We start from the raw sequence: 12,027 nt of genomic DNA, 5'->3' as shown, positions 1-12,027 counted from the left end.
TTTATTCATCTTTTCATGTTGTGTACCTTTAATTTTCATTCCTGTAAGTGGGCTTCATTATTTAGGTCATTTTAGTTGTTTTTCTTCTGTTTTACTTCAGTTGGACAATATTTGACCGCGATTACATAACCAACTGGCTGCCTTCATGATAACTGTGTGACACTTGTTGTCAGTAAGATTTTAAAAGAGTGTTTTAATCTTAAATCACTCAAATGCTTTCAGCTAACTGGGACTTCCACGTTTGCAGATCCCGTTTATTTTCGTTTGACAGGCATCTTAGAGGAGGAGGACGTAATCTGACAATAATGCACATGAGAAATGTCTCAGCCGTGCGTTTGAAAATGATTCATCTTCTGCTTAAAACAAGAAACAAAAGATGTTCCAGATACTTACAATTTATTTTATTAACATCAGAAATGATACACCCACCAATATATATAAATAATAAAACAGTAGGCGAGTAAGGACGTCATTAAAACAGCTCAATAAATAAATACGTTTGTATTGCTGTGACTGTTGGTGTCCAGCACCTGATATATTTTTGACATTTTTATGGAAGCTGCATACAGGAGATATTTTTTCCCAGTCACAGCAGCATCATTCGTCTTTTTGTTGTTCTTGTTGCTGTTTTTCAGCAACACTTCGAGAATTGTTGGATGATTTAAACAATTATTTGAACAAATATTGACATATCTGACCCAGGGGTTCAAATTCTCCTCACCAAAGAGGTTAAAGGACCGCAGCAAACTGGACCAAACTTATGTCGAGTGTTCCCAGACCATTATCTTCAAACAGGAGACCTGCACGAGCCCCTGTGATGTGACTTGGTTTATGAGTACATACAAAAGGGTTAGCTCCATAAAAACTCCAGGAAGGTCAGTATCTCCCCACCCAGCAAAGCATGACTTTACGAGTGCAAAGGCACCGTTTGAGTTCATTAGAAACGTGATCTTCCTTTTTTGGGACGGTGCAAACTCCTCAGACGACCAGCAGATTCAAAGCCACTCACTGTTACTGTCACCCTGTGAGAAGCTCACACACCATGCATCAGACACCGAGACATAACCTGTGTAGATATATGCATATATAAATAGCATAGATGTGTTTTAATATTTTGAAAAAGACAATCCACTAATTCTAGTTGTGGACCTGAAGCAGACACTGTTTTACTGTCCAACCATTTCACATCCCAACAAACAAAAACAGACACCTGCATGTGCATCACTGAAGCGACGGCTGTTATCTGTGTCCAATAAACTTTTGCTTTGGAACCGACTTCAGCCTCGACGACTGTGCAGAGTTTAGATGTCAGTTCGGCCTCTAATCAACAGGTCTTTTCAGACCTTTTCAACCAGGTCTAGAAATAAGGGACTAAGGTTTCTATGGCTCTTAATGGTCAGCCAGATTTATCCCGGGAAATATCTTCTATGGATGAGTGATGCTGCGCGACTTAGGCTTGGTCTGCCCGGTCTGCAATGTTAGTCTTCACAGGGCTTCCAGGCGCGTTGGGCTGTAAGACGGACAGGGGGTCGTCGCAGGAGGCGATGGTCTCTTTAGACACAGCGCCTGTCTGAGCCTGTTCAGGCCGAACGTGATCTGCATCTCTGAGATCTTTTCCAGAACGTGAGGGATTTGCTTCTGTTCGTAAAGGATCAGAGGGGTTCACCTCTTCGCTCCTTCTCTGTCTTTTAACCGAGGGATTCAAGAGCCTCTTCAGCGGGGCTAAGTAGTGTTCAGGCGGCTCGCCATGTGCCACTCTCAGATGACCTCCTTGTAGTCTGAGCAGCCTTCTCCCGCTTGTAGAGTAAAACACATGATGGTGGCTTACTAAATCTAACCAAATGTGCTGGAAGAGACAGTCTTCTCTGTCCTTTTGCCTCTGTTTGGTAGAAAGAAAATGTTTATGGTCTGTTTTTGGCACTTTGTGACTTCATTCAAACTAAGAACATCTAAAACATACTCACAGATATGTGCAGCTTTCCCTTAAAGTCCATGCAGATGAAATGTTTTCTTCTCAAATCAAATATTGACACAAAGTTGCTGGAAGCTGTTCTCACAGGCAAAGTGACTGAAAAAAAAAGCACATTTTCTATCAACAAATGTAACAAGAAAAATTATTTGATTAACAATATTCTGCTTTTAAATTTGAAAATATATTTTGAAGTTTATAAATGTACAGAATTAATCTCAAACTTTCTTTTTTGTTTTGTTTGGTTCAGTTTTTCTCTGATTTTCCTGAACTTCCTTTCAGATCCAAATATTTACCCTCTTCAAAATCAAGTAAGCAAAGTCGGTCATACTTAACAGTTTCCTTTATTACTGCAGAGGATTGTCTGTATAAGCGGTTCCAGTTGTGTGTTTATACGCAGACATACCCAGAAAGCCGCTGTAAATGCTGTGTCTCATTGATCCATTCAGCACAGAGTAGGAGCGTCCCATACCGGCAGATGGATCTGCATTTGTTGCCGCGTTCAATCGGCCCTGCTGATGTTGAGCTAGTTGTTCTGAATCCTGGAGCCTTGGCCTACAATCCACTGGTACAGACACATGTCCAGCAATCAGGATGACTAAGAAGGAAGCCAGTTGCATGATCGATGGCAATTAAAGGCCTTCTAAAAGCACGAATGTTCAGGATGGTATGTGGTCCGCTACTGGAGGAGGAGAAAGTCCAACGGGTCTATTTAAACAGAGGGTCAATAAACTGGCTAACTCATTTACCAAAATGACTCCAAGCTTGGCTGCAGCAGTTAAGGGTTGCCTAGATGCAATTGAAGTAAGCTGTATGGAAACACGATGCATCACACATGCATAAAAAACAGTTTTCTCCCCTACGTGGAAGTAAAATTTCTCATGTGTTCAAGTTTAACTGACAAAATCTAGCACAGAGCTTAAAGTCTAGAGATAAGAAAGTGCAGAAGAAGAAATGACTGACGGTCGTTCTTTGACATTAATGACGGGTTTTCACAATTTTTGCTCATATTTCTTGTTACTTGACCTCACGTGTTGTTAGAAATGTAACATTTATGAAAGCGTTATATAAAGATCAATTAGATTCGTCTAAAATTGGTCGTTTCTTAATGACTGGCCCTCTGTTGCGTCACAGTAGGCTGACTGCCATCCAGGCTAAATGATTTATCCTGTGCTTATTATTAAACTGCACACACTTCCGCTGCTCCCGTTATCTTTTACAAGAGTTCCCGCCCTGTAATTATTCCTGGAAAGCCTGGCCTCATTCTTATTCATGTCTATTTAAAATGGGAAAAAACTTTCAAACTCAAACATCAAAGGAAGATTACATTTGAATACTAATGTAATGTTTATTGAAAATTGTGCAGATGATCTGCGATTATATGGCATATATTTATAGCAGAAGCTACATAGACTAGCAGTATGTCACATATTCATGAGGAAAATGAAGATTCATGTTACTGTATGGCCTTTAATGAAATCACACACTATTCAAACTGATGCTAGTGTTTGTTTTTGCTTATATTGTAATTGGAGCGAAATCATATTTTTTCAGATTAAAATTTAAATGAGATCAACATAAAGGGCTGCTGTATTCTTGACCCAATTTCTTTGCAACTACGCTTCCACACCTGCAAAAAACCAAAAACATGCATAGTGTGCCTTCCTCTTCACCAGGAGGGGGCGCTACATACTGACTCATGAAAAAGACTTTGGCTGCAGGTTCAACATTTGCGCTGGTACTCGGATTTTCTCTGGTCTTTGCCGTCATTCCTGTCATGCGCGTGTGAAGTAACTTAGACACAATAAAATAAAAGATTCGCAACAGATTTTACAAAAACGTATTTTATTATCGTCTCAGGAATACAGTTGACTGCTGTGCACAGCACATACGTACAAAAATAAAAGGAAAACCATTTGCAATATATTATTTTACTTACTCATCATCATATTTTTCAGAAACAAATGATTGGAGAAGTCTGTTGTTTCAAACTAATTTACAATCATTTCAATAATCGGAACTAAGGCAGAAGGTGAGGTATATGTTAAAAAAGAGGGGGTGGACTCGGAGGAAGTACTCTCCTTTCAGTGCAGGAATAGAAAAGTGAGAGAGAAACACAAAGGCTGCCGGTGGCACACCGGGAGTCTGATCCCAGAGCCGCCCGCAGGCCTCCGGTTCCCTACGAACCGACACGTTTTGAAACCAGCTGAACAGATATATAATGAGCGCAATGGCAAAACCCAGACCTGGATCCGGATCCTTAATCAAAGGGGTAAGACAAACCTAGTCCGTTCAGAACACTACATGCATAATGAGGACTTGAGGAAGTAAAGGTTAAGGACCTTTTCTCCGTTACTGCGGTATCATACAACCTTTTATGCCTCTGAACAGCAACATGCAAAAGTCGTACAATTGCGACAGTAAATGTTTCCTTAGTCTTAGAAAGTAAAAACCAAGCTTAGTTGGTGTGTGCACAATATCGATTTCAACAGAAAGCATCACGTTGGAGGAACTGCTGTGGCGTTCCTGTTCCTGCAGTGCTGACAGTGTCTCTCAGGGCCGTACATAAACTACTCGTCATCAAAACCACGTGCTTTTATTCTTTCGCGTCAGCTAACTGCTTCTGCGCTCCATTAAAAACGCACCTTTTATATATTTTGGATAAATTAGCAAAAATAGCTCTCTGACCTTTTCCTCATGTGGTCAGCCAAGAGAAAAAGCTACATGTGATCATTGCTTCGATGGCTGATCGCTCATAATGACAAATAAGATGCTCAAGGCAAAATCCCCCACAGACACTTAGAAGTGGTGTATTCAGATACACACATGACATCCTGGGCATTTCAAGTTGCTCTCTTGGATCACAGTATTCAGAAATAAGCATCCCCTCTCCTGGAAGCGTTTGATTCTTTTTCACGAGGCCTTTTGCTACATAGCTGTTGTACAGTCAGCGCTTTTCTGCTCAACTCACTGGCTTTGCTTCCAGTCGCTCTCATCTTTGTCGTCTCCGTTACTACCGTGCGTCAGTTTGCACGGCTGGACAATGCCTCGTCATTCCCGACTTAAGGTAAATTGATCATCGCTACAGTCGTTCTGGCTGAAACAGAACAGGACAGGAGTGTGCTCAGTCGGACACATGCATACGTGCTTACGCACACATTCGTCTCTGCTACTAGACAGAAGCTGGAGCTTAAAGGGCGCGTAAACCATTGCTCACAGACATTCTGTCAGTGTTTAAAAGGGCATGAGGTAAAATATGATAACATATCTACAAGTGCCTCGCTACTTCCTTTTAATCATATTTCACCGAGCTGGCCTTACACTCGTAGCATAATGAAGGTCAAAGCCAGCTTGATAGCACCTCCTTCCAGCATTTAAAATACTTGAGAAGTTGCGAAAATCATTAGTACTTTCATTGCACATTACAAGACAACTGTCGTTGTTTTCATCAGGAAAATGGCCTAACAGGCTTTAAACTTTAGAAAGCAAAAATGACGTGGCTGAAACGCAGCTACACGAATAACACAGAGGGCAAATCGCCCACGCCTCTGACCTTTGCGCAAAAATGGCTCAGATGCACAGGATTCTCAGGTCCCTGCGATGACCGTCCAGTCTAAGATTAACTAACAGGAGACCCACGAGTCTGCCACGCAGGTCTTTCACCCGATATTATCCACATGTTCGTCAACTTAAACACTCAGTGATTCCTCTGTCCATCTTAGCTATCGTTTGCTTTGTTTGCTTCTTGTGCCCTCTCGTTTCTACTATGGAAAATTACAGTATTAGAACGAGGAGCATGAGAGGTTGTTAAATTCAAGTATGATATGCTGTATATGCAAAGCCTGAATGAACATCACTAACGTAACCCTTTGGTTCAGCTCATATTCGGCGCTCTCCTGTGAGACTCAGTGACCAATCTGAAGAATGCATAAAAACTCTGTCATAAACGATCCGCTTTATCTAAATATCAAAAACGGAGACACCGTAAGGATCGTTTGCAAATCCCAGGATCTTGAACTGAGAGTAAATGTCGCTTTTCACTCGATTTATTTCGAGTTAAAGCAGCAGACCGTGCCGTGCTCTGTAATTTTACTCAGCATGCTGCTTTAACCAACTTCATCGTCACGTAAACTTTGCAGTGTAGAGTAAGAGGCCTGATGCAACAGACGGCACCGACTTGAACCGGGGGAAATGTACAGTAGGCAGAGATGGAGGGTATTTTGCGTCATAGTGTTAGGTCTATGATATTCTGTCCCTCCGCCATGTAAAGGAAGAAAACAGGCAAATCCGCATACATGATGAAAGCCAATGCATAAACATTCACATTTTCAGTTTGGACTGATGATCCGGCTACAAAAACTGTTCAAACGAACCCGGGATTGTCAAAGCTCCCTTGGAGGTGATGGCGACTCCAAATCCAGCTTTCCTTTTTAACAAGAGGCTCCACTGGGTCCTGTGCAGCGTAGAGTCTCGCTTACTAAATTGATCTAATTATGGAAAGAAAATAAAGTGAAAAAACTTCTGGCCCTCTAGGAATTTGGGCTAAAGCCCCCCCAGTGGTGTCTGAGGGAGTGATGACTTGCGTATCATTCCTATTTCTGACTTGAGCACCACATTTCTCGCATGCAAGGGTAAGGGGGGGCCGCAAGAAGGAATTCAAGGCACCGCCACCTCATGACAAAGCAAGAAGAAAACAACCGCTATTTTTTCAAGTGCTCTAGTTGCCCTGACCGTGACAGAGACACGCAAATGCAACGGGTGGGAAATGTCTATAGTCCTTGATAGATGACGACGACAACAACAAAAACAAACAAAAAAACCTTAGAAGTAAACAGGCATTCTTCTGTGTAAAAATTTCATGCACACATTTTCTACATCCTTGGGACACGGTGCTTTGAGGTAATAACAAATCCATTTGAAAAAGATGAGCTGTCATCCACCGACAGGACAAAAACTCAACCAATTCCAGCAAGCACCCATAAAACCAGAGGGGACAAACGACGCCTCTCCGTGCCCTTCATATCATAAAAGGATGAAAATCACAAAAGCAGCAAAGAATGGCATTTTTGATCATTTCTAATACAAAGTAAACTACCCAAATATACATATAAAGTTTGAATAAATACTATCAGATATAACTGTGTTTCTTTATTTTATAGTCCATTTTTGTCTTTTTTGTGTTTGTATGTAGTATACGGTATTTATGTTACCTGGGAGATAATCCACATGTGCAAATACGTTTCTTATTGCCACTTTTTGCTCGTCATATTCGGGGTAGGAAGTGCGTTACAGTCATGGCAGTTGTGGCCTTGTTGCCCCTCTTCACGCGGCCATGCTTGCTGAGTGCGATGTAGGATCCTCTGTAAACCAGAGACTCGTAGGCGTTGTAATTGTTCGCGAGCAAGCTCTCCTTGAACTTGCATTCGTCGTGGAAGACTGTCTGGAGGCGACAAAGAGACAGGACATGCTTTACAACGAGCTGCTCGACACAAATGCAAACAGAGACACAAGTTTGAAGCTTAAATAAGACTGTGAGCAATGAACAGTAATAAAAACAGTGAAATCTCGCTGTTGTGGGTTTTAAAGAATCATTTTTTCAGTTGTTTGTGTTACTTCGCTGCAATGCTGTGCACTCAAAAAATGATTTTTGGATTTACTTTAAAGAGTTATGTCAAATCCAATTCAATTTTATTTATACAGCTCCAAATCACAACAACAGTCGCCTCAAGGCGCTTTATACTGTAAGGTAGGCCCTACAACAATCATATGACCCCCTATGAACAAGCACTTTGGCGACAGTGGGAAGGAAAAACTCCCCTTTAACAGGAAGAAACCTCCGGCACAACCAGGCTCAGGGAGGGGCTGCTTCCACCTGACTGTGTTTAGTAACTATAAAGAATTAAACGTGTTTTACTCCAAAATGCTGTCCCGACTAAATGAAAAGCCACTGCAGCTCTGTGGAACCACCCAGCGGAGCTTTTTTAATGTCAGCCGGTAACTTGAAAACTCAATAAGTCATTGAAGGTTTCAGGTTTTTGTTATTACCTATACTAGGCCTTGCTCCTACTTTCTGCTATCAATCTGATCTAACTCCAAATCTTGCAAGTATTGCTTTCTGAGATGCAATATTTCAGACCTAAAACCTCCAGCAAATATTCTCAAATAAATAAAATAAGAACAATTTTGGAGACAAAACTGCTCGTCTTTGAATATCTGACACTGTGAAAACCCTTCTCTGCTGTGCTGAGCTGGCTATGCATGACTTGCACAGTGTGCAACAGTCACACTCGCCATCAGAGACCATGTGGCCTAATTCAGTCTCTTATCAGATCATCACCATGCTCTCAAGCTAACGCTTCATCACTCATGACCAGATAAGTGATTCACATTCTGTCTGTCAAATATGTTTTCCACAATCACATTCATGTGTCAGCAGGGCTCCACTAAACATAATGTTCCTTCCCGCACCACTCGGAGCTAATAACTGTCATCAATGTGCTTAAAAGCAAACCGATCACGTCAGCTCAAACAAGCACGTGTTTCCTGTCTGATAAGGTCATTAAAAGGATGGCATGTGGGAGAATCTGATAACAGCATCGACCAAGAGTCGTTTCTATGCCCCACTTTTGTTTATAAATAAACACAGAGCAGATGAGGAGTTCAGTGACGAACTAAATAAAAGGAATGTAAACTGTGCTCTAGCTACCATCACATTGGGAATGTGAGGTCATTGGGCAATAATAAGATGCACAAGCTTGAAACTCTGATTAAGACCCAGAGTACTCCAGTTATCCAAGTCAAGCAATGGAGGAGATGATGGAGTTGCAAAACACTAAAAGGAAGAATTATAAAGCATCTGATGAGGTCCTCAGGCAATAAAATGCTCAACCTCAGAGAATCAGAGGATATAAAATATATCAAATACAAGACTTGAGCTGACAGCTATCAATAAAAACCCTGATGAAACTCAGAGGTTTCCATGTGTCACCTTGCTTGCCATGTTGAAAGAAAACCTGCTCTACCTCAAGGCATCTTCAGCGCCTTTAAAACACTGAGTCATTTTGTTTTATTGGATCCTGAATCCATATTTTCAAAAGACCACAAAGGCTGTTGAGGAGAACAAGCAAACAAAGTCATGAGTAATAACTGCCAGGAAACTCTTAAGAACAGATTGTCTTTTTTAGAGTTAAATGTTTAACAAGAGAAATAAAGTGAACATGTTTGAAGGGCAGGATTATGGAGGCCTGTGGAAGGTGCTGCCCATGTGCCTCTCAACATGTGTGTGCTGCGCCATTTGCCATTAAAATCGATTTTCAACTGTGCTGACAGGTTTCTTGTCACCAGGGGGGTTTCCCTCCTCCTCTTTCTCTCTGAGACACACACACACACACACACACACACACACACACACACACACGGTACAGCCCTGCGATCTAAATCCCTCATCTGTTAACCTCATCATTATTTACCCATCGGCCAACAGGCCTCGCACACTTGCTTTAAATATAGCTTTAGAAATTCCTGATGAAACTGAAATATAGGTTTCGCAGGCCGTAGCGTGCAGCTCCCCTGCAGCCACATAAGGCAAGAGTCTCTTTCCAATTTATGACAGGCAAACAGAAAAAAGGCGGATCGAGCTCCAAGTGCGTCCTGATTTCAGGATCCAATTAACCAACAGTGCTGAACAATAAACGAAATACTGTGCATACCTACCGTTCCGTATAACCTCCCACGGCTGTTCATTGCGACAAACAGCTCACTCTTCACTCCATATAGGCTCACCACTCCTCTCTCCACCGTCGAGATCTCTATTAGACCTGATACATGACAAAGATGCGTTACGTTAGAGTGAGCAGTGAGGTACATACCAAAGGAGCATCCTGGCTAAGTGCGTGCGTTTCGCCACTGTAGCATTGTGCTTTCTCTGCGTCTATGGGTGTAACCTTGCAGGTTGCTGCGCAGCATGCCGAGCCTTTGTTCTGCATCTTTCACCCCATCTTCCATTTGCATCCAGGCGCATTAATTAAGCGCATTGTGGTTATCGCAATAATAGCTGTCCTAATTGCACGGCGTGCACGGCTATTGGTCTCCCGGACCGCCCTCAGAGGGCTGCGTAAAAATAAGTTGTGTCTAAAAGCGTCCATACATTCGTGACATGGTTGAGCTGGAGGAGGAGGGGGGAGGAAGAGGGGTTTTCAGTACTGATGGATGCGTGCTTTAACAGATTTGTCTTTGCCGTGGAAGAAATTCAGTTCTCTCCCCGACTCGGATGAGACGCGATCATGCAAATGAATAGAGGGGATAGACTAGCCTGCTCATCGCAGATCCATGCTTATTGACCGTCTCTCTTTTATGTCTATTGCATTACATTGGTGGAGATATAACTCACTGTACTGGTTTTCATTATGTACACCGTTTATCCTGCCGTCGGGGAGGATCTGAAGGTGAAACCCGATGCCCACGTTGCAGTAGAGCCTCCGCACTCTTTTGATGCCCAGCAGATAGTCACTCTCCCAATTCAGCTCCGGTTTCTCTCCGGAGATCCCGAGCACAGAGCGCGAGAAGAGGGTCTCCCATCGTTTCTCCAGTAAAGTTGCATTTGTCCTGCTGCTCGGTAAAGGGTACGCTGACACGATCCCCAGCAGAAAGCCCAGGAGAACCACTGCGGTCAGCGTCCAGTGCGGCGTGCCGGCCTCGCAGGACATACTGACGAGGAGCCTTTGCGCAACGGCCATCCGGTTTACCTTCGGGCCACGTGGTCAAAATTAATGACCCTAAAAATACCGCTCTTCTTGTTTTGCTTCCTTCGGCATGCTGACTGAGGGTTATTTTTGGAGCACAGATCAGTGCTTTGGGCATGAAACGCAAGCCCCGGTGCAGACGAGGAGAGGAGACGGGAGAGTGCGCGGCAGAGCTGGAGGTGATGGTGATGGTGATGTTGGTGGTGGTGGTGGTGATTACCATGTTTTGCAGCTCCCCCGCGCCCCTCTCTCTCACACACTCACTCTCTCTCTCCCTTTTCTGACAGCCTCTCTCTCTCGGTAAGAGTTCAGAATATTGCGCTCACCAAAAACCCTTCAACCTCGCCAAGACTATCGCATCCCTAGATGACATCATGCTGACTTCACCCGCAGGGTTATTGCAAAGGCAGAAAAAACAGCGGAGATGTGAGGGGGATAGCTGCTGTTTCTGCCTAACTGGAAGAGAAGAAAGCTTATTGGCGTTCCGCGGTATGGGACGCGACGGGCACTCGGGCTGCTCCCAAATTGGGTCGGTGGTCATATGTCTACCCGATCGCTTCCTTATTTAGAAGGAAGGTGTAAAAACAGGCCCACTTGTCACCGGAGAGCAATGACAGGGCTCTTGTGCTGGTCGCTCTTCTTTCCTGCCACGTTTAAGACTTTTCCCCAGCAAATCTAGGCTTTTTTAAGCCTAAACTGAAATGTCAGCTGGGCCAGAGAGCCAGCGGGGAGCTCGCACCAATCAACGGCAAAGATCAAGGTTCAAGCCTTCAGTGCAGGCTAGCATCCGCCCCCCTGACCTTGAACAAGACACTGAGCGCCTCTGAACTCAACAGCACGACCGGGTAACGGAGGCCCAACGTGTCATTTTAATCATGTCAGGTTTTTCCACGTATACCCTAAGCCGTGCATTTCTCACGGCGCATTCGTGAGAACTACGAGGAGCACTGGAGAGGCCCGTCACGAAACGGCGCACATTGTCGGCGTGCCATTCCGTGTAACATGAAAGCCTGTCGTCTTTTCCATGTAATGGATAATGCCACCAACAGTATGTCCATGCGTCAGTGAGCCCAACGCAGCTGCGCACCAACAGCTCTCTCGCACACATCAGTTCCCCAAGGTTTCCAAAGGATGGCACCATTTCCAAGTTCATTTGAAGCGCTCATGTCTTTAAGCTTCGGCAGAATTGTGGACGCTGTGAACGGCTCATTTAAATAAATGATCCAGAACTTGTTTCAGATTTAATTAAAGAAACGCTTCTGACCTCTGTCATCTAATGTTTGATTTTTAAACACTGTCGCATGAAGGACCAAAGAC

General features: G+C 43.4%; 1 protein-coding gene across 2 annotated transcripts; it reads right to left on the bottom strand.

The window, feature by feature from the left end:
• Positions 1–3,812: 3,812 nt before the first annotated feature.
• LOC102209565 (fibroblast growth factor 6-like) lies at positions 3,813–10,723 on the bottom strand. Of its 2 annotated transcripts, none has more exons than XM_013911323.1 (3): positions 10,359–10,723; positions 9,679–9,786; positions 3,813–7,409 (listed from the first exon to the last, which is right to left on the bottom strand). In XM_013911323.1, the coding sequence occupies exons 1-3, from the start codon at positions 10,702–10,704 to the stop codon at positions 7,213–7,215; spliced, it is 651 nt and encodes a 216-aa protein (XP_013766777.1). In that variant the 5' UTR covers positions 10,705–10,723; the 3' UTR covers positions 3,813–7,212. The 2 variants fall into 2 exon arrangements, with proteins under 2 accessions (XP_013766777.1, XP_005734797.1); XM_005734740.2 differs by having other exon boundaries at positions 9,683–9,786.
• Positions 10,724–12,027: the final 1,304 nt, after the last annotated feature.

The sequence above is a fragment of the Pundamilia nyererei genome, unplaced genomic scaffold (assembly GCF_000239375.1).
Source record: "Pundamilia nyererei isolate P.nyererei 1_Seehausen unplaced genomic scaffold, PunNye1.0 scaffold00060, whole genome shotgun sequence".
Taxonomy (NCBI): domain Eukaryota; kingdom Metazoa; phylum Chordata; class Actinopteri; order Cichliformes; family Cichlidae; genus Pundamilia; species Pundamilia nyererei.
The sequence above is the reverse complement of the archived record's forward strand: the minus strand, read 5'-3'. Positions and strand labels throughout refer to the sequence as shown.

Excerpts from the sequence above, each read along its gene's own strand:
- LOC102209565 (XM_013911323.1), bottom strand. The coding sequence starts at position 10,704 with ATGGCCGTTGCGCAAAGGCTCCTCGTCAGTATGTCCTGCGAGGCCGGC. Across the intron at positions 9,787-10,358 it reads ACATAATGAAAACCAGTACA|GTCTAATAGAGATCTCGACG; the intron begins GTGAGTTATATC and ends GTCATGTATCAG. Across the intron at positions 7,410-9,678 it reads GAGGTTATACGGAACGGTAG|ACAGTCTTCCACGACGAATG; the intron begins GTATGCACAGTA and ends TGTCGCCTCCAG.